The sequence below is a fragment of the Macrotis lagotis genome, chromosome 1, assembly GCF_037893015.1.
Source record: "Macrotis lagotis isolate mMagLag1 chromosome 1, bilby.v1.9.chrom.fasta, whole genome shotgun sequence".
Taxonomy (NCBI): Eukaryota; Metazoa; Chordata; class Mammalia; order Peramelemorphia; family Peramelidae; genus Macrotis; species Macrotis lagotis.
Window position 1 is genome coordinate 489,563,915 of NC_133658.1, and position 23,283 is coordinate 489,587,197.

Below are 23,283 nucleotides of genomic sequence, written 5' to 3' on the forward strand. Positions count from 1 at the left end.
ATCATTGAGATGATCAGATAGTATTAACATAGGCCAAGTCAACATTCAGGATGTAGGAGATAGGCCTTACATTTCTTTACACACTGAAATTAATAACTATTAGTTAAAGATTAAGAGACTTTATAGATCAGAAGTATTAATTTCAAATTAAAGAGTATGAGATTAGACACTGGTTACCATCCCAGAGTGATCCTGAAATATACACCAGACAAAGAAGGGTACCTATACCAGTGGTTAGCATCCTGGGTCCATGAATTTTTTAAAAGTGTTGATAATTATATTTCAATACAATTGATTGCTTCGCTAATCCAAAGCATTTTTAATGTAATTTAAATACATTAGCCTGAGAAGTCTTCCATATAGACTTCAATGCAACAAATGGGTTCATGATGCAAGAAAGTCAAGAAGCCCTGGTAGAAAGGATCCCTATAGTCTTTTTTTTAGGTCTTCTCCTTCCCTTTCTTCCATCTAGTACCTTTGTGCTGTTCCCTTGCCTTAGTGCCCTTCCTGGACTTTCCTTCCATGGAAGTAAGTACCCCCATGATCCTTTCATACCCATCTCCCTAAGATCATCTCTTTGGGAGTAATGTAGTCCAGTGGAAAGAGCTCTGAATATAGACAAAGCATCTCTGCTCAAATTTTGTCTCTGCTAGTTATTACCAGTGCAACCTTAGGGAAATCATATCATTTTGCTAGATCTCAGTTTCTTTTGTTTGTTTTTTCAAGGCAGTGGGGTTAAAAGACTTGCCCAAGGTTACACAGCTAGGGAAAATTATTAAATGTCTGAGGTTGGATTTGAACTGAGATTCTCCTGACTCTGGGGCGCCTTTATGCTCTATCCTCTGCACCACCTAGCTGCCTCAGACCTCAGTTTCTTTATTTGTAAACTGAGGAGGTTGGGCTAGATGACCTCTTTGAGTCTTACAGATTTAACTCTACTACTCTGTAATCCCTTAAGGTCTGTTTCAGGTGGCTTGGGGGGGTGAGCAAAAATATTAATGGGTGATTGTTACTATCTCCCTGGTAACATTTTAAGTTAAAAGAGACCTTAACTCAAAGTAATTTTCAACACTTTGTCAGCATTAGTGGGAGAAATTTGGGATAAGGGAGACTTTAACATGACTTAGAGATCACCATAAAGACAGTCCTCTTATCTACTTGTAAGGATTCTCTGAGAATCCAGAGATTTCTCTGTTTAGTATTCAGAGTATCAAGCAGGATAGGTTCTTAAAAGTGTAACTTAATATGATTTGAGGCCAGGAGTTAGGAAGAGGAAGCACCTTTGCTTGAGTTACCCAGATTGATTTATCCATTTGGACAGTTCCTAGTGCAGCACCCATCCATTTCTGTTTTACTTCTAGATGCATCCCCACAACAGCCATTGCTCAAACACTTTAGCAAAACAGCTTTCTCTTACTCCAGTATTTGTACATCTTAGTCAGTCCATAGGAAAAAGCACTTCATCATCTGCCACACATACTCTAAGAGGAAAGTTGGGGGGGGGATCTCTTTTTTGATCAAGATCTTTAATAATATTAGAAGTAGTTTTTGGTTTATCTGGAAATGGGAAGAGAAATTCATCTTTAATTGGAGACTTGCCATTTTTGTAAAATTCCAATCCAAGCCAGTTAATCCATGTAAAACTTCCTTTTAGAAAAAAAAATCTAAGTTGTATTTGTAACCACATCTCCCTTCATCTTCATTTATAAAAAATTATCTTTGTTCTTTATGACATCTGTGTTATAGAGGTGAGCATTAACCACTTGCCTGGACAAGGTCTTTTTCTGTTCTGTCTTCCTGAAATAGTTTGAATTGAAATTGTCTTCATCTGGGTTACATAGTTGCATTGCCCAATGGAGGAAATACTACAACTACAGAAGAAATTTATCCTTTCTCTCTCTCCCCACAGTGTCTTCTGAATCATAATTGGTGAAGTTTTTCATTCCATACCACAACCTTTTTTCCCATTTTGCCCCTCCAGTCAATCTTGTTTCACTATATTTGGATAGAAATGATTGGATTCTTTTTAAAGGAGTGATAAATTTTGATTTAACATGCCGTAATAAGTTGACAAATATTGTCAAATGACAACTTTATGCCAAAAAAAGAAGGCATTCCATTATTTCTCTAATACTCTTCTCAGAATTGGAATCAAATATTTTGTCTGTCTGAGATCCAAAAAGCAGCATTTCCAAAGTGGCTGGTATGGTTCCAAATAGGTCACCCTCAGTAAACATTCCCCTCCAGGCTTTCCAGAAACCACACACCACAGTATAAAAGTTTCCCTGCCCTCATTTTACCTACCACTCTCTAACCACACACCCAGCGTTAAAATTCACATCTGGTAAAATTTAGGCTTTTCAGCTTATACAATGCTTGGGTTTCATATGTTTCATGGGATTTATTAATAGAAATAAGTAACTTGACTGAGGTTGCCTCATTTTATGGTTTTGGATAATGCCTGTCCTCTTTTTTCCCCCCTCTTAACTGAGTTGTTAAGAAATGTCTTAGGTAAAAGAACAAGTTGGCCATTGTGCCTGACCTCTCTATGGTTGAAGATTTAAATTTGGCACCCAATAGAACCATCTTCATTGGTGTTTCCAATCCATATTATTACAGTGTTCCTAGAAATGAAAAGCAAAGAGCGCCCTCTAACTTTTTGGAGTTTTTTTCCCTTTGTGTGTAAAATGCATATTCTACAAGATTTGTTATTTGAAGAGTTAATATCATGATCCAGAATAGACTATGATCAAAAGTTACTATCTTGCTATACACAATCCTAAAATATCCTAAGCTCTTTGCAAAAAAAAAAAAAGATGCTATGAAAACTGAGCAAATTAAAATTAGAAGGACATTTATATTGTTCATCCAAGTGTTTTCCTGCTTTCTCTCCCTAGATAAGGGATCCATTCTATATGTGGCATCCCTGTTGTTTCTAGGCTAAAATACATACTCTTCTGTTTGGTGTTTAAAACCCTTCACAAACTGCCTACATTCCTTCTTGTCTTTCTGAATTACAAATTAATCTCCTTTACAATCTGTAGTCCAGCTAAACTGGCTTATTTGGCCACATAATAACAAAACCCCAGAAAGTATAGGGAGTAACAGGTTTTTGAAATCCCTTATGAGAAATAATGAAGAGCAATAGCATTAGCCAAAATTGATGCCATCTAAGTCCCTTAGACAAGTTTTCAGTCTCTCACCCCTTACCCAGCATTCCCTTGTCTGTCTACTGTATGCTGAAGTGTGGGAAAGGAGAGAATAAAAGTTACCTTGGCAAGTCAGACAGTCCCCATCAGCCAGAAATGAGTTGTGTTATTTTGCTGATGTCCTTCAAAAAATCCAATAACCTAGCTATTCATAATGTATTCAACTAAGCATATTGTGAAGAGAGAAAAGACAAGACAGAAAATTGTGGTTAATTAGTGGGGATGAGGACATGAATGCATAGAAGATTACTTTGCCGTGAAAATTTCATAACAGTAGCCTGAACTGCTTGAACATTTGTCACAGATGATATTTTGGGGCTTTTATTTTTCCTTTAGCAAAAAATTTATACAATTATTTCCTGTCATTTTAGCCAAACTCTTAAGTCTTTCAAAAAAGTACACCTGCTTTGTTTTTTTTTTCCTGTTTATTCTGGAAAGTGCTGATAAAGTTATTTGTCTTTATCGTTAAAGGCTATTAGTTGTTACCCTACAGCTGTTGTAGCCAATTTATCACATGCAGGCCATCTCTGATCAGAATACATAATTGTTTAGCTTTAATGCCAGATACATTAAAAATGGAAAGGAAGCCAGAAAATTCTCAGTTCTCTTCACAGATTGTTAAATAGTTTTAAAATGCCTGCATTCTCATTTTTGATCCCAGTTTCCACCCTTTATTGACCCCAGTTTCCACTTTTTTTTGCAACAAATCCCCAGACTACCTAAAACTTCTCCTACCTAACCTCTTTATCTTCTAACTCATCCCCCCACCTCCAGTCATTGATGTTTTGGGGGTTCTTCATTGTTTGACTTATGCAAATGATGAATCTGGTCTTTTCTGTTCTTAGGAGATCTTTCCTAACCTTTTGGGTTGCTTCATTTGGGTGGTGAAGAGCTAGTTAGGTTTTTTCCTTTAATTAAAGTATCTAGCATTCCCCATCCAAAGAAAGAGGATTATATTCAAGTGAAGAAACAGTGATAGAAAACAAAACAGGAAAAATTGAGCTTTCTAAATCTTCAGAAAGTAGAGTTACCTGACTTCAAATACAGTATCAAACCTTCTGTGCTCAAAGTCTATACCAGAAATGCACAACTTCTAGTAATAACTATGAAAACTCTCTAGAAAGTCCCCAAATACAAGTCTGATCACAGACTTTGTCTTCTGATCACCTTGGAGTGATTTTTTTTTTGGTCTAAGAAATTGTCAAGGACAAACAGGAAAAACACATATTTGAAGTAAGCAGGAATTGGAATAACTATGTATCCTATTTAGAGGAGGGGAAAAAATTTTATATTAATTACCCAGCTAATCATCTTAGGCAGTTGCTGAATTATCTAGACAATCACCTAAATTCTTCACTAACCTTGACAGTAACCAAAGAAACCAAGCACCTTTTTCAATTGTTGGCTAATTCCATCAAAGGCTCAGGAAGCCAGATATCTTTTCCCCCAAAATCAAAGAAAACCAGATATTTTTTCATTACTTCAAGTTAGACAATTAATTAAATCTCTAATATTCCTAAGGTAATTTAAGGATAAAGAGTACCAGAGAAATTTTTTTAAGTAATAAATATGATTAAATCTGCAGATTATTCCTATGTCTATCTGTAGGATATATAAGGAGACTTTTTACTGTGAATAAAAACATTTCAAAGGCAATTTGCCAAATGTTTGAAGTAATTCCCTTTGGTCTCAGTTAAGTTTCGGTGCTAATTTACTAGCAATCTTGATGAAATTAAAATTTTCAGGACACAATTTTATTTAAGAGTGTTGTGTTTTGTGATTTCCATTCATAAAATAGCTTTATCAGTTCTATAGCTATGCATATTTTGTGAAACGTCTAGTTCTGAGTTGGAATTTCATTGGAAAAGCCCTAGAATTTAAAATCCTCTTTGGTTGAAAGTTAAAAATGGAGTAAGAAGAGGTTACAGCAGAGCCAGAATAAAATCACGCCCACATCTGCTTTATTTCCACTACCCAAATTCACTTCCTCATATGAATTGGCATTTATAATAAGAGGAAATGATTGATTGGAGCAGGTGTGTTTCCCTGTTTCCTTTTACTTTCCTTCTTTCCTCACCACTTCCCATTACAGAGGAAAGTCCTTACTGACTGAGCAGGTAAACTGAACTTCCCAATTACTATTCAAGCAGGACTGGTAGTTAAGGAAACTTTTATTTAAGATCTTTGGTTTGGTACTCAGCCTTTGCACCCCCTAAAAAGTGGAGGGGTGTGAAGGAGGTACAGGATTTTCAGTTACTGTGCTGTTATTTGACCAATCCTGTCTCTTTTAGGAAGAGACAGTCTGACATTTGGGAATTTTTTTAGAATTTATAGCCCAAAAATGCAGATGTTCACATCTAACAGTATGTTTCCTAATGTCCTCCCACCCTCCCATAGGCTTTTTGACTCACTTTACAAAAGGATCTACAGTGGTCTAAAATGATTAATGACAGATGTGAGTTCTCTACAGGCCACTTATTTTTTTTATTTCTCACACATTTTGTTATTCTTGTTTTGAAACATTTATTGGTGTCGGTTTGAATGAATCCTGAAATCATTTGTAATAAGTTGGCTTTACTCATCTTAGTGAACAGAAGCTCATATTACAAAGCCATTTAGAAAACATTAACTAACAGCAGCAGCAAATGCATAAAATAAAAATTCCTGGAAAGCTTAAAATACAAAGAGGGGCTTTGAGACTATCATAAAAATATGCCTCACTTTTATAATAATGCACAATACATCTTTTTTTATTATTACATGGGATCATAGATTTAAGAATGAAAATAGGGGACTAAAATAAAATGTTTAGGATAGGACTAGGAGCTAGATCTATATTCTCACTGGTATAGAGAATGCCTTCCAGAGGAAACCCTCTCTACTAAGCCAGCTCCCTAACCTGCTTTGCAATTTAGAATCTTAAAAAAACTATCTAGAACACTTGGGAGACTAAGTGACTCACCCTGCTGGGTCATATAGAAAATTTTAAATATTAGGACTTGAACCCAGGTCTTCCTTATTCATTAGGCCAACTCTATTCACTATAACACACTGCCATCACAATCATGTTTAAAATTTGTAAATTCAGAAATATATTCTTTAGGACGATGTTGATTGCATTGATAAATATTTAAGCCTAGTTCCAATGGCTTATTTTAATATAGAAATTATCCTCAGTTTTTAAATGGTATGTCCACTGAAATATAAGCTCTGATAGATTTTATCATGAGACTGCATTATGACCTCAGTCTGTTTTCTGTCTAAGTCTGTTTCCCAAGGATCAAGAGAACTACATAAGTACAGACAGGCTCATTAAAGTTAGGTTAGCCACTTGGTAGAAAACGTTTTTGGCCATGTTAATGCATAAAACAAAAATAATACATTGTCCTCTGTGTGTACATATAAAGAAGACAGCATGGTATAGCCCTATTAGTCTAGAATAGAAACTTTTTGAGGGAAGCATACACTGTTATTTTTCTGCTTACTTTGTAAATAAATGCTGGTTGACCTTTGGCAAAGAGGTTACTGTCATTTCTCATTAAAAAAAAAATAAGCTGAGATGCCTCTCTCCAACTCAAAATAATGGGAGTTTTAACTACAGTAGTTATATGCATACTTTCACCATTTTGATGCTTTGAAATCTCCAGGCAGGGTAGGTGACCTAAACCTTTATTTTGCTTTCTCTCTTTCTCCAGTGCCTAGCCCCTCTTGTAATGGTTTTGACAATACAGTGTCAAGGGCTTACCGCTCACCACTAGGAAAGCAAGTCTGCTTCATAGCAACTGTTCGTCTGGCCACACCTCAGTTTCTAAAGGCAAGTACCCTGGGTGTTAGTCATGGGAGATGCTCAGAAACACTGCATATTCCTGAACTTCCAGCAGCATACACTGTCCTGTTGTTCACCACTTCGGTCAAGCTAGATAATCCAAGCAAAGGACAGACTATTTAAAGATATATTGAGTAATGAAATCATTGTCTGATCAGACAATCAGACAATAAGAAATCGGAATCTGATCAGAGGGTAATGTGACTTGCTGCTGCTGCTACTGCAAACAAAATATAGCCTATCACCAGGCAATTTTTGTTTGTTTCGTTTTGTTTTATTTACCTTGTATCCTCTGATAGCACAGAACCTGGAATAGACTTAAGTGCTCAATGTATATTGTTTACTGACATTAAAAAAAATGTATCTCATTTCACTTCTATTTGTTGCCCATTCTCCTAGATGAGAAATTACTAGGTTTTTTTTTTTTTGGGGGGGGGGTTGAACTGACAGGGAAAAGAGAAGAAATGATGGATGGGGATAGAATACTTAGGAAAAAGTTCATATCCAGCTTTATCAAATTTTTGCTTCCAGATCTTCCTTTCAACTTATCACTCAGGACAGCCAAATATTCGTTTCTACCCTCACCCAATTCGCATTTCATGGTTGAAATTATATTTTAAGATAGTAGTTGACTGAAGGTCAAAGTTTCCAAATGTGCTTTTATCAGTTTGGAGAGTTCTAACCCCAACTATTTTTTCTCTCAACTTTGGATGTAGATACTATAATATTATCTTTATTTTATAGATGAGGAAACTGAGGTTGGCAGGAATTTAAGTGATTTTTCCAAGGTCATACAGCTTAAACGTGTCTGAGGTTAAATTTCAACTCAAGGCTTCCTGCTTCCTAGTCAAAATTTAATATTAATAACTTTAAGAAGGGTAGCTAGATGATGCAGTAGATAAAGCACTGATCCTGGAATCAAGAGGACATGAGTTCAAATACTGGACTCAGACATTTAACAATTACCTATCTGGGTGACCTTGGGCAAATCACTTAACCCTTGCAAAAAACCAAAAAAAAATATTTTAAGAGCAGGAATGAGAATCAAATGTGTCAGTTTGGAAAAACTGAAATCTTTGACTTTTAAAGGATTATTTCATCATGCTGATATTAATGTTGCATCAGATTAGTTTTGGGGAGCCTAGAGTAATGGTCATTTCCCAAAAGTTGACCTTTGCTATATAAATAGTAACATGAGAAGGGAATGGAATGACGACATTTTGACTCCTGAATATTTCTCCTCATTCTATGAAATAAATTTAGTATCAGGGCACATTGATTTAGGTACAGATGATGTATTTCATTGCAACCCAACTTGGAGCCTTAGGAAGTTTCTAATTTCTTTATTCCTATCACCTGCTCCATATCCTTTTGAAGCAGAAGCTGACAAAGCAGGATTGAGCATCTGGCACACTTCAGTAATGAACATTTCTCCTCCTGCTACAGGAAATGTGCATAGTTGAAGAACCTTTAGAGGAATTCACTTCAAGACATAGCCTGGAATGGAAATTTTTATTTCTGGATCACAGGTTTGTGAAAAATCAAAAAATAATTTGATTGGGTCCATTTTCAGTGCTATTTAGTGTGAACCATTCTCTCTTTGGGAGAAGAGAGTAAGGTAGAATCATTTGAAAGAGAATGAAATCTTGACTGAGGAGAACAAACATTGCCACCAAAGTGTGAAGTTGTTTCACTTTCTCTTCATTTGCCTGCACTTGGTTGTCTTTATTGCATTCAGGGACATTTAGATCCTTGGGGGAATGAAGTAGTTGCCTAATGAAGCCTCTTTGCCTAGATTTTTAAATCTAGAGGTCCTTCCTTTTTGGGTCTCTATAAGAGTTAAGGGACAGAAGGGAGACCTCTGATCACATTTGTTTCAGGTGCCTTTGATTTTTTTCCCCATTAATTTACAATAATTTAATTAATTTGGTATAAAGTATTAGACTTCCCTCCCCCCCATTTTGTTTGGTGGTTGGGTTAGTTGTTTTCTTTGATTGTTTTGAGATCTTGATTGCTGGCTGATCCACTCTCTGATTTTTTTAATGTTATCTAGATATTATATTCCTTATTATTTTGTCCAGAATTTACCCAAGGAAGTTTTACTCATTGCAGAATATTCCATTGGATGATTGGAAAATGTGACCTGATGCTGTTTCAGACTTTTATAAAAGTGGAAATTTTCTTTTTTATTTTCCCCTTAAAGACCATAAGATTCCAGCCTTTCTTGTGCACTTAAAATTCCTCAATAACTTAAATAAAGGACCCAGTGACAATCAGTTTCTAAAATAGACTATATGTGTTTGTTTGTTTTTTTATCATCCTTCTTCAGAGCTCCACCAATCATAGGATATTTGCCTTTTGAAGTGCTTGGTACTTCTGGCTATGATTATTATCACATAGATGATCTAGAACTCCTAGCCCGATGCCATGAACACTGTAAGTATGACACCATTTAAACTTAGGGGCATCCTTCTTTGGCAGATATGGGCACCACATACTCCAAGAGAAGGACTGAAATTCACCTACTGGTTTGATTTAGAGTATTGAGGAATTGTGGTTCTTTTGAAGTAGTCTTTGGTAAGATAGTTATAGTTAGAGAAGCAGGTTGATTGTAGTATCAAAACAATGCTCAGCTCTATACATATCAGTTATACAGGAATATGTTGAATTTCCAACTCTAAAGTGGTTTCTTACTGCCACCTGCCATACTACAATTCCTGCCCCATTGCCCATGTTGACTATACCTAGAGTATACAAACTGATATAAAATTAATCAAGAAGGTAACATTTGGAGAGGTAGGCCTGAGGAGAGGTGGAAGAGAAGAACAAGATTACATAGTATATGTTTCAGAACCGGAATGATTCACATCATTCACTACTTTTGATTGTCAATATCATGGGTCTTTTCTGTTAAATTCATAAATATATTTCCAATATACTTGTTATTTTACATTTATTTATGAGCTTTGAAAAAGTAACAATTTTAAGATTAATGCTAAATAGAAATATATTACAAATCAATTTATTTATCCAAAACCAGTAGTTGTTTATAGAAGCCACTATGATTTCTCAAATCTAATGCTTTGTGATAGAAGAATACTATTGGGTATTCATCAAGAATAACTATTAGAGTCCAATGATTACCTTGAAAACTTAAAGTCATTTTGTTGCTGCTGACTTTGCAGACCTCACATTCCCTTCCTTCTTAAAGAATTTGTTTTGAGGGGGCAGCTAGTGGCACAGTAGATAGAACACTATTCCTGGAGTCAGGAGGACCTGGGTTCAAATCCAACCTCAGACACTTAAAATTTACTTAGCTGTGTAACCTTGGGCATATCACTTAATCCCATTGTCTTGCCAAAAATATCATTTTGATTTCCAAAAGAACTTAGGGGTGGTTTTATTTACTTGTTTAATTGAATTTCCATTATTATTTTTGGTAACTCCAAATAAGCATGAAATAATCATTCTTGCTCTCTTTGGCCTATTTTTCAGCATTTTATGCTTCGTACTTAAACAAATATCACCTTCTCCAAAAAGACTGTCTGGGATTTAGTGGTTTTAAATTTCTAGTTGTGATTTATTCTTATTATTTCTACTCATATAAGAAATGTTAAATCTTTGTTACCTGGACCCAGGGTCAAACATTCTTCCCTGTCTGTTCCAGTAAGTTGTCAGCTTCTCCAATCAGAGGTTACCTATAGATACTCATAAAAATTCTCATTAACCAATGGGGTGAGAGGATGGACAGATCAAAACTGTAATGCAGCGCTTGGAAGAAACTTTATTTTAGACCTACATTGACTAAGTATATACTGCTAACTGACAGCCATAAAATTAGTCCAAAGGTTGATATCTGTGAGTTCTATTTTGGGGTCCAATTATTTCAGGGATGTATAGAATCCCTTGCCAGACCCCAGTGTCTTCAAAGACAACTATATAGAGATTGTGAGATTATGTTCCGGAAAATCTGGCAATATTTCTAATTGAAACTTATTTTTAAAATTTATCAGCTGAGGAACCTCAAGTTTTTAGACTGTAGAAAAATTCCTATTCTAGGGTTTCTGCTTCTTATTTCTGTGATTATACTGCTCTCTATCTAAAAGTTAGAGGGAAGGAGATTAGAGACATAAGTCATGTATGATGTTCCATTCTTCAGAAATCAATGATATTTTTATAATGTTTTTAAAGAGATTATTTTCAAATTTTTAAAAATTTGTTATATGCAGTGTACATTTTCTACTAACAGTGATGCAGTTTGGCAAAGGAAAGTCTTGTTGTTATCGGTTTCTGACCAAAGGACAGCAGTGGATATGGCTCCAGACCCATTACTACATCACCTATCATCAGTGGAATTCCAAGCCAGAGTTCATTGTCTGCACACACACTGTAGTCAGGTACAGTAAATGTCTTTCTCCCATTGGTTACAGGTGATCAATAAATGTGTCTCTGGTTGTCTTTGTCAAAATCAGTCATTCAACTTTTATTAAATGTCTTTGTGCCAGACATGATATGCTAGGGATACAAAAAGAGGGAAAAGACACTTTCTGCCTTCAAGGAGCTCACAACCTAATCTTACCATGCAAACAAATATATACCAAGCAAGCCATTGTCAGGATAAATAGAAATAATTAACAAAGGGAAAATTCTAGCACTAAGAGAAAAATGAAACTTTGATAATTATCAGTCTAATTAAATAAGTCTATAAGGAAAAAATCAGCTTTTTCCATCCTATTCCAAGAAGCCTACACACACACACAATCTAAAACTTAACTTCACAAGTTGATAAATAGAGTGACTAGACAGCTTCTTTGGAAAAATATACAGGGAAAAAATAAAGAAAAAGAATCAGAGGCTTTAGTAGATGACAAGCTCCTTGTGAATCAACAGTGTGACATAACAGCCAAAATAGGAATAGTTAATGCTGTTCTAGAGTATATTAAAAGAAGCATAGAGTTCAGAAAGAAGGATTAAATTCTGCCTTGGTCAGGTTGTATCCTGGAGTCATGTTGAGTTCTGGGTACCATGTTTCAGGAAAAAATGCACAAAGTTGAAGCATTCTTCAAAAAAAAAACCAATACAACTGAAGAACTGAGTGGAAAACATACCAGAAAAGGATGAATGAGAATATTTGGGAGAGGGTAGCCTACAAGAAAGAAGACTTTAAGGAGAACTTTGAAAGCTTTATAGGAAAGACCAAATGGATGAAGAATGTTTATTGTGTGTGTGTGTGTGTGTGTGTGTGTGTGTGTGTGTGTGTGTGAGAGAGAGAGAGAGAGAGAGATATTTAGGATGAACAATAGAAATGGACAATTACAACTAAATCCAGAATTGAAAAAGAAGAAGAGATCTGACTGGATTGCTTTCAGCAAAATTTAAAGTACTTTTACTGACCCTAAGCTTCCCACAACAGGAAGGACCCATCTTTTTCAATACAAATATTTTACCAGTATTATTGTATAGCAGCAAGATCTGAACACAACTATCCCTGAAGAACTAAAAATGAGTGTCACATCCAGGTCAGTGGAAAGATCATGGTTTGTATGGGCAGATTGCAAGATATAATCAGCAAAGAACTCTGAAGAACCAAAATAAAAATGCCATCCAGAATTCTATAATAGAAAGAAAGCATGGGCTTGCCAGTGGTAAAAGAGAGAGATGACATAGATTACTGATAGTCTTACAATGTCAGGAGGAAGCAAGGAAAGTCTCCAGCACATTTGGGGGACAACATAAGGCAAAATTCCTGGAGTACTTGAACAAAAATAATATAGGATGGGTAGGAATAGATGGGTTGTGAATGATGTTATTGAAGGAAATGCCCAAATTAATGAGATCACAGATTTGAGTACAGTAAAATTTCTTTATAATTAGTTCTATACAAAATGGACTAGACTCTTCTAATAGTAGTAAGTCCCTCTAGCACTTAGTGTGCCTAGGAAATAATAGACAGTCGAAGCTTATTGACATGATTCTCCATTAGGAATCTTCTGGCAAAGGTTAAATGACAACTCATTCAGGATAATGTAGAGGGCATTCTTGGTCAAGTATGGGCTTGTTTATATGTTTCCTATATAGCTCTAGATTGGGTGATTCATATAATATGATAATTTTCAAAGTTACCTTCCCCTTATGCATTAAGTCCTTTACTCTAAATGCTTGAAATCCTTCCTGATATTTCTTTTTTAAAAAATAAAATTATCATTTATTTTTAACATTCCTTTTTTCAAATTTTGAATGATGAACTGTCTCCCTCCCTCCCATTTCTCTCCAACTCATTGAGAAGATAAGAAATGTGATGTCAATTCTCTATATGAAATTATGCAAGACATATATTAGCTATATTTCCAAAAATGGAAAAAATAAGCTTTAATCTGTACTCAGAGGTCATCAATTCTTTCTGAAACTGGATAGCATTTTTCATTATTTAGATTTGTTTTGGATCATTTTATTGATGAGAATATTTACATCATTCACAATTGTTCATTGTACAATATTGCTATGAATAATGTTCTCCTAGATCTACTCACTTCATTCTACTTCACTTAATGTAGGTTTTTCTGAAATAATGCTGCTTGTCATTCTTATAGCACAATAATAATTCATTACATTCATATAGCACAGCTTGTTCAGTCATTCCTCAATTGATGGGCATCCTCTCAATTTCTAAGTCTTTGCCACCACAAAAAGAGCTGTTATAATTTTTTTAACATACGGATCCTTTTCCCTATTCTTTGATATCTTTGGGATACAGACCTAGGGGTGGTATTGCTAGGTCAAAGGGTTTCCTTTGGGCATGATTTCAAATTGGGCAAATTTCAGAATGGTTGGATCTGTTCAAAACTCCATCAATAGTGCACTAGTTTTCCAGTGTTTATCCATCCCCTGCAGTAGTCGTTTTCCTAATATCTGTTATGGTAGCCAGTTTGAGTGATGGAAGTGATATCTCAAAGTTGTTTTAATTTGCATTTCTCTCATCAATAACTTAGAACATTGCTTTATGTGACTTCAGATAGCTTTCATTTCTTCTTCTGAAAAGCACCTGTTCATATGCCTTGATCATTTCTTGATTGGGGAATGACTCATATCTTTTTAAAATTTGACTCAGTTCCCTATGTATATGAGAAACATGGCATTTATAAAAAAAAAACTCCCAATTTCTTGCTTTCTTTCTATTCTTGACTGCATTGCTTTTGTTTGTGCAAACCCTTTTTAATTTAATGTTATCAAAACCCTCTCTCTCCCTCCCATTTCTCTTTGATTTTTTTGACAAGAACTCTTTGAAAGCTATGTTTAGGCTTTGGGGCCATCACAGGGTATTATTTAGTGACTTACTGCTTCACAGATCTATTGTGTGCATATATATATATATATATATATATATATATATATATATATATATACTTTTCTTGCTATAAACTTGTTATCCATCCCTTGCCCACTCTAATCCACATTTAGAAAAGAAAACTGAATATTTTCTTTCATAAATAATGCACACACACCTACATTATTATGCTTTGAGACTCATGCTGGCAATTGAGTGACATGGCCCTTGAAAACTTTCACAGAAGAGGCTCCCATTTCAGCAGTACTTAAAACTGGGTTGTCAGAATGCATTCTTTTCTTCCTGGAGTTTAGAGGTAGACTCATATTCAGAGCTATTTAAAAACATCATATATTGGAACACAGCTATAATGGGTAAAGGTAAAGTACTATTCTTTTTTTTTCCTACTCACCCTCCAAAAATCTTTTAAGAACATAAATTGATTTCATTAAAATCTAGAAAAGAACATTTGTCTGAGAAGAGGAAAAAAAGGAAGAACAATTAGGGAAAACTTACAATTAGCTTTACCACTGATTGTGAAACTTGGGGCAAGTCCCCATTGTTTAGTAAATGGGGTAAGAATATAAAAGAAATGTTAAATTTTATAAAAAGTTTGTCATTGACCAGATGCTTATATATAGCCTGCCCTTTCTTCTTCTACTATCCTTTTCTCCACTGCAGGTTAGAGTGAAAATTTAATGAAGGAAAAACAGAGGGTAGGTTGTATAAATTATCATGGAAATAGCACCTCAGTGGCCTAACTTAAGGATGTGTCTGTGCACACTAGGTAAAAAGCCAATAACTCTTTCAGTCTATTCATTTCAGCCCTTTACGAAATCATTACCCATCATCACAGTTGAATCGATTTACTCCCACAATTAAGAGAGTGAAAATGAATGAATTACTCCTTCTGATGATCCTGAAATAGTAGTTTATTTGGAGAACAGGTCAATAGAAGAAGGGAAGAACTGTACCTGTACTTTAATAATTCTAATATTATTTTGAGTTGAACTCCTTTAAGGAATTTAATTGCAAAATTCACACATACATATATATACCTACACCTTGTGAAGCTATATTTAAATAAATAATAGAATAGAAAATTGTTCCATCTGCATAATCCAGTATGAAGAATTTATGAAGATACTCAGAAGAAACCTTTATAAACAGAAATTACCTTTATTTTATTTTCTTAAGTTAGTATAAGAAAGAGGTTCAAAGCAGGATAGAGGGAAGAATGAAAAGAGGGGAACTCTACATTCATAAGTTTGTTATGTTGTTTAAAGGGAATATCAAGTTGTACATAATAGATTTGCATTCTTCTTTTTATTGTATTATGTTATGGAATTGCTTGTTTTATTCTATAAATTAAATGTAAAATAAAATTTAAAATAAAAATAAATTTTAAAATTTAAAAGACAGGATGGCATGCCATATTAAGAAATGATTGGTTTTAATAAAAACAAAAAGTATCACTAAAACCTTTTTTTCTTACAAGAAAGTTTGGAGGCTTTTTGTGACGTGCTATTGTTTTTTTTTTAATTCTCTGATGATTTTGTTAGTAAGAGGAAGGAGAAAAAAGTTCTTTTAGGAAGAGAATATATTAAATTTATCTTTGGAAAGTATTTTTTAAAATACTTATAGTAGAATTTAGAAAGTAGGAAAATATGAAGTCCTTCAGACAAATAACATCATTAAGTTAATTTTTATTGAATACTCTGGCAGTAGTTAATATGTGGCAACCCTTAATTTCCATTTATTTTTATTTTCAAAAAATATTTACTCAGTTGCTACTTCCTTTTTTTTTTTTTTTTGGTTCTGGTCCAGGTGGTGATTTCATTGATATGTGGAAATGTTCCTTCTCCTGACACTTAACTTTTAATTTCAGAAAGTTACCTGAGATATTGGTCCTTGATGACAAAACTTATATATGTTGCAGACAAACTTGAATTCATATCTTTTATTGAATTTTTTTATTTAAGACAATGGGGTAAAGTGACTTGCCCAAGGTCACACAGCTAGGCAATTATTAAGTGTCTGAGGCCGGATTTGAACTCAGGTACTCCTGACTCCAGGGTGGGTGCTCTATCTAATGTGCCACCTAGCTGCCCCCCAAATTTAGATCTTCTTAACTTCAAGACCATATCTATTCATTATTTTGTGCTACCTCCTGCTACTTCTTTAACTGTGACATTTTGTTTCCCTTCCCCACCCCCAAATTTTCAAATAGTTATGCAGATGTTCGAGTAGAAAGGAGGCAAGAACTAGCTCTGGAAGATTCAGCATCTGAAGTTGTCGACTCTTCAACACTAAAGGTACCATACCTCTTGGTATGTTTTTCATAAATAAATACTTGTTGATTGATTGAATGTGGTTTCTAATATTTAGACAAGTTGCATGTGGAGTTAGAGGATACTTTGGTAGTTTAACAATACAAGGTAGACTAATAACTTTGCTGCTTTGTTTGTGCCTTAGTCATTTAGTGTCTGATTATTTATGACCCCATTTCGGGTTTTCTTGTAAAGATACTGGAGTAGTTTACCATTTCCTTCTCCAGTTCATTTTACAGATGAAGAAGCAAGGTAAACAAGGTAAATAATTTTCCCAGGGTCACACAGTTAATATATGTCCAAGGCTGGATCTGAACTCAAAAAGAGTCTTACTGCCATCAGGCCTGGTACTCTATCCACTGCCACATCTAACTGTCATTCTGCTGCCTGATATGATGTAATTAAACAAACATTAAATTTGCAGAGGACCTGGGATTCTCATTCTTCTATGTATTACACATGTGACCTTGTGCATATTACCACATAACTTTGGTTGAGTTAGAGCTGAAGTTCAGTTTCCTCATTCATAAAATGAATATGTTGAATTCAATATTTTCAAAGGATTCTTTCCACTTTAAAAGGCACTTTAAAGCAACTTACAGCTCTTAATTATGCTATCCTCCCAATATATCAAGGAAAAAGGAGTCCTTTTTAAATTTTCATTTAAAAGACAGAAAAAAGTGAGGCACAGTAATTTTAGCAAGCATTTTCAATTTGTCACTGTCCTGCTATATCTTCAGGCTAGATGCAGCAGTCACCTTTCCATGATAACTTTGGTACTGGGATGTCTATTTGATTTTTATTCCATATTATGTTGTAAGAGGGGTGCAATATATGTTGGTCTCAATAAAGGGAAAATTATTTGAGTCACAGATTTAAAACTTCCAGTGGTTTTCCCCTGACAATGAAATCCAGTATCAACCCCTTGACCTGATTTTAAGTTCCTCCATAGTAAGGATCCTGATCCTGGTCGTTGTGGCAAAAAAAAAGTTCCATATACAACAAAATGTTTATAGTAGCACTTTTTGTATGATAAAAAAAGACAAAGTAGATGCCATCAACTAGAGAAGCAAATTGTTGTCCATAAATGTAGCAGAATGCTACTGTATTGTAAAATCTTGGTGAATACAAAGGAATATAGATTTTCATGAACTGATTCATGAACTGAACTAAACTGAGGTAGGGAAATAATATCCACAATGATTACAATAATGAAAATGAAAGGGGAGAAAATAACAAAATAACTATTGAAATTGAATTTTTAAAAATTATAATAAAACAACTATAATTCATAAAAAGAGTTATGAGATGACACTACCCCCTACTCATTTTCAGAAGTTGGGGGTCCATGGGTGTGGAACACTACATATGCAAGGTATATGTGTATATATATATATATACACACACCACACACACACATATAGTGAATATATGCATGCATATATATATATTTTTTTCTCTTTCTTTGCTTTTTGTTCCTTTGGAAGGAAAATAGGGAGGAAGGGTACAGGGAGAAATAGAGGCAATGTAAAAATAAAAGATATCACTTAAAATCTATTTTTTTTAAAATAAAGACACCAAAAAAATAAGGCAATTCATGGAATGAAGAATCACTGAGATCAAGTAATCTCATAAGGAGGAGAACTGATCAGCTTCTCTAATCTATTTCTATACCTTCATTTGTTAGAAAATGTTTTTCCAAATGAATGATGTGCTAATTCAAGTATCCATACTAGAGAGGGGAAAGGAAGTATCAATGCATAAGACATTGCATTAAACACCTCCAGGCAAAATAGAAGGGCATTCTGTACAACAGACTGAAGACAGGAGAGGGTTGCTGTGGGCTTCCAAATCTGCATTCAGATTGAGGTGAGATTGTACAATTTCTCACATTGGAATGGTGTGACCATTCCAAAGATGACTCCCTAGCTTTGTTTTTTTGTTTAGGAAAAGATCTTGTCTTCCTCTGTTTGAGTTCTCTAGGATGGTGATTGATGGGAAACAAGGTCTTAATCTGTGATTTCTGCTTCCATATCTATACCTTGGAATTGATGAGCACAGATATTGGGATTGATGAGCACAGATTGAGAAGATAAGATAAGATACGTTTTCTAAGGTTAGCTAATGAGGAAAACATTGAGGGTATCATCTATGATGACAGGTGATATGGGACCATCTGGACTGAGGTGGACATTTTATCTGTTATTGTTGAGAAAAGAAGGAGATACCCTACTGGCTTATTTTAGAATCAAAGGCAAGAAACATTGAACATTTTAAGATATGGGTCTGTTATCTGGCATATTCCAGAAAAAAAATGACTTTTTGTTATTCTCTTGAGTAAGATATCAAAGGCCTTATAGGGATCTTATGCTTTTCCCTCCTTCCTTATTACTGAACATATGAAATGTCAATTCAGATTCCATAGAGAAGGAGGAATGAACTTTTAATACACAAAGATCCTAGCAAGACCTTATTTTATTACATAGCTATGTGCAAATATGTTTATGTACATTTTTATTCTAGAGCAAACAAGAGTGATGCAGTTACAAAATTCTAAACAATGAAACTATATCTTTATCAGCATAATAAGGAAAGGTAATTGTATCACAAAGATCAGATATGGAAAACATTGCAACCGTTAAAGTTCCACTGGTTTTGACACCCATGAGCACAGCATGGTGCTCTCTCCCTTCCTTTCAGTCCTAAATCAAGTCCTACATTCTCCATGAAGCACTCTTTGATTTCCCCAGTGATCTTCTCTTCAGATTGTATATGGCACTCTCCTTTGAACTTATTATTTTCTAATTTAGCTATTCATCTTTCTGTCTCCAGCATCTAGCATGGTACCCTGTTCTTAACAGATAATCAGTATGCGTTGGTTGAATTTAATTGAGCTCCTTTATAATGAAGTTTTATTATCTTTCTTCTTTTCTCCTTCACAGCATCCTTTAAATCCATCCCTTTTCTTTCTATCCCTAATGCCAAAGCCAATGGTTAGCTCACCATTGATCTCTCATCTGGTCTATTGACAATATTCTTCCTTTCTGGAACTATGATTATAATGGTGAGACCATAGAACATTATGGAAAGAGACAGAGGGAAGGACATTGTCTATGAAATCAGAGGACCTGAGTACAAATCCCGTCTTTTACCCTGTATGACCTAGGACAAGTCATTTAATTTCCCTAGGTCAGTTTCCTCGTTTATAAAAGAAAGGATTGCACCAAATAATCCCCAGAGGTAGTTTTTAACATTAGAGATATGGTCTTATGAACCTAAGTTTTGTCTATTCACCATTCAATTAAAATTGGGAATGAATTTATAAATATAATCTTAGCCTGTCATTTCATAGCTAAAAGAATTAAAGTACCTTGCCTCAAATTTTTTAATTTATTAGTCTTACAGCCAGGGTTAAAATCCAGTCCTTATGAACCTCAAACTTTTTCCCATTGTAATGGTGTCTTATGCCTATTGAGAGGAACCTAGGGGGTGTTCTGGATTAGTTTTGGATTTGGAGTGAGGAAAAAACCTGAAATTGCCTCAGACACTAATTGTATCACTCTGGGCAAGTCACTTGATTGACTCAATTTCCTCTTCTGTAAAATGATGATGATAATAGCACCTACCTCCCAAGATTGGTTTGAGGATTAAATGAGATAGCATATGTACAGTGCTTTGTAAACCTTAAAGTATGATATAAATGCTATTATTATCCTCGGTTAGAAGTGGATTTTCTGAATCTTTGACTGAGATGGGTAAGAGAAAAAAAAATCACCTTTAAAAATGAGAGAGAAGTTCAATTGCTTTTCAGGGTATCTGCTGCTGTCATGATTTATGTTAATGCACAATACAGTTATTAATCTTAAGCATAGTGATATGGTACATTTTGTCTTTGTTTATTGAAGTGTTTAATATCCAAGCCTGCCACATAATACATCATGAATCATGTCAGAGTGTAATATTAAGCTGTTAATAGGCAGGTGTTGGAGGCAATTCATCATGGCTGAAGGATAGCATAATGTTTAGGACATGAATTTGCAATAGGTATCTTTTCTTGAGTAAAGACTTTCTGCCATTTTCACGTCTCAGAAGAAAAAGAAATCTCAAAACAGAAATGACCTTGCTAAGATAAATTGTGGATCACATGGTCTATAGTTATGTGTGACTATTGGTTTTTGTAGCCATACTTCAATCAATCAATCAATTAAATTCTTACTATATGGCAAATGAAACAGTGGACTGAGTGTCAGTCCTGGAGTCAGGAGGACCTGAGTTCAAATCCAGCCTCAGACACTGTGTGACCCTTGGTAAAAAATTGTCTGTTTCTTCACCCAAAAAGTGATCTTGAGAAAGAAAGGCAAAACATTCCAGTATCTTTGCCAAGAAATCCTCAAATGGTATCATGAAGAGTGGGACACAATTGAAACAACTCAACAACAAAATATGCCATGCATTTTACTGAGCACTAGTAGCGCAAAGAATAAAATCATACCTTTGTTCAGGATGGTCAGCTCCAGATGGTCTCAGGAAAGTTATCTGTTACACCCAGGAAATCATCAAATGCTAAAAATCAGGGCTTAATGAATTGTTTTGTTGATTGTCTAGGCTTAAGAAAGTAATATAGAAAATGTTAATAATTTAGGTTAAATTTGAAAGTGTGTCCTACACACATTTTTTCCTTGGGGAACTGATTATTAAACATTCATCAGCACACCTTTATTTGTACTTAGTATGTCCATTCTAACAGGAAGACAGCAAGAACATACAGAAGCAGAGAGAATAAATTTAAAATAGTTAAAGAAGAAGAGTCCTAGCAGTGAGAAGATTAAGCAAGACCTGAAGAAGGTGATGCATCTTGAAGGAAGAAAGAGATTCTGGTTAGGAACACATAAGTTAAAAAGTGCTTTCCAAGCTCAGGGAAAGGATAGGGGAAATGGGAGAATGGTATGAGAAGGGTAACTAGTATAAAGGCACAGAGACAGAAATTGGAGTACCATGTATAAAGAACAGAGAAAGCCAGTTTTGTTGGATCACAAAGTGTAAGAGGGGATTAATGCTCATTTATATATTTTATGTGATACCATATTATACTATATTGTGTCATATTATATATCATGTTTTACCATATTATATTGATCAATTACAAAATTATATTTTATCTTGGAAGTGGAGTGATATTTTTTTAACAATAAATGTGATTGCTAAACAAACTGGGCCCAAGACACTTGGTAACCAGGGCCACAGAAACTTGATTTCTCATATTTAATATACAATTTAGAGGGAGTGAAAAAATTGGAAACATGGGGATTATAAGGACTGAGACATTTGATTTCTCACAGGGGATGGGGATGCCAAAAGAGATAAGAGGGAAAGGAATGTTCTTGTGATATTCTTTAAGTCAGGTGGCAGTGAGAAGGGGAAGTACCCTTGTGAAACATCCTAAATCAGGTGAATTACATGGTGTTGAAACTTAACTTCACAAAACAATTGATAAAAGCAAAAATGGAATCACTAATGCTAATTTTTTAATGTAACAGAAACAATATGGGGACATTGAAGTTTTTAAATGTAACAAAAGAAATAGGAAAACATAGATATAGGGGGGAGTGCCATGGTCAGATCTGTACTTGATGAAAATCACTTTAGCAACGATGTGTAGAATTGACCAGATTTGAAGGAAATCTGAAGGAGATCAATTAAGAAGTATAGATATAGCATATAGGAATTCCTAATAGAACAAACAGCAATACAATACACACACACACACACACTGTCATTATGTCAAATTGCACAACTTCGACCCCATGGCTCAGTGCAATCACTTTCAAAGAGTTATTCTAAGTAATAATTTGACTATATATGAGTTTTTTAGCTTGAAAAATATTACTATATTACATTATATTATATTATGTTATGTTATATTATGTTATGTTAACTGACACACAGAAATTCATAACATTTTGCTCATCATACTACTTGTGTAGTAGGTCCAAGTAAGCTGGACAAAGAATAGGTAGGGGTCAGAAGAAAAAAGACTGATACTCTTTCCATATTTACTCTATTCAGGGAATTACTTGACTTCTAGTAGTCTTGTCAAGAAAGTAGAAGATAGCTATGGGTAGGAATGAAAAGAAAATCTAAGGATTTGATATATTGTCTTTTGTTTTTTTTCACTCAACCCCTAAATCCATATTACTATCCATTTTATGATGTAGTGGATATTTTATAAACCTTGGAGTCAAAAGAGTTGGGTTGTAATGATGGTTCTGTAACTAAATCATTGTAAGGCTTTGGGAAAATTCCCTTAAATTTCCTAATCTCTGAAATGAAGGGGTTAAACTAGATGACTGCTTAGGTCCCTTCTAGTTCTAATATCCTATGATTCTTTGACTCTATTCTTAATTCTCCTGGCTTAGACTATGGAAAGCTAGGTGACCTGTCTTCCACAGATGAAATGTTTTCTCTTTTGTAAGAGATCCTAAATTAAAAAGTCAAATTATGAAAATGAGATGTGTGACAGAAAGAATCCAATACCCTTTCACTGATGGTATCAATGTGCTTGAAAAAAATCACCTTAAAATTACTCTTATAAAA

General features: G+C 34.6%; 1 protein-coding gene across 5 annotated transcripts in view; it reads left to right on the forward strand.

The window, feature by feature from the left end:
• Positions 1–23,283, forward strand: part of NPAS2 (neuronal PAS domain protein 2) — a 258,956-nt gene that overhangs the window by 210,770 nt on the left and 24,903 nt on the right. For 4 of the 5 annotated variants that reach the window (XM_074213806.1, XM_074213807.1, XM_074213809.1 and 1 more), the window contains 5 exons: positions 6,905–7,023; positions 8,482–8,564; positions 9,365–9,471; positions 11,285–11,432; positions 16,590–16,689. In XM_074213806.1, the coding sequence (XP_074069907.1) occupies positions 6,905–7,023; positions 8,482–8,564; positions 9,365–9,471; positions 11,285–11,432; positions 16,590–16,689 (557 nt within the window). The remainder of the gene's footprint in view (positions 1–6,904; positions 7,024–8,481; positions 8,565–9,364; positions 9,472–11,284; positions 11,433–16,589; positions 16,690–23,283) is intronic. The other variant, XM_074213808.1, reaches the window with a different exon arrangement.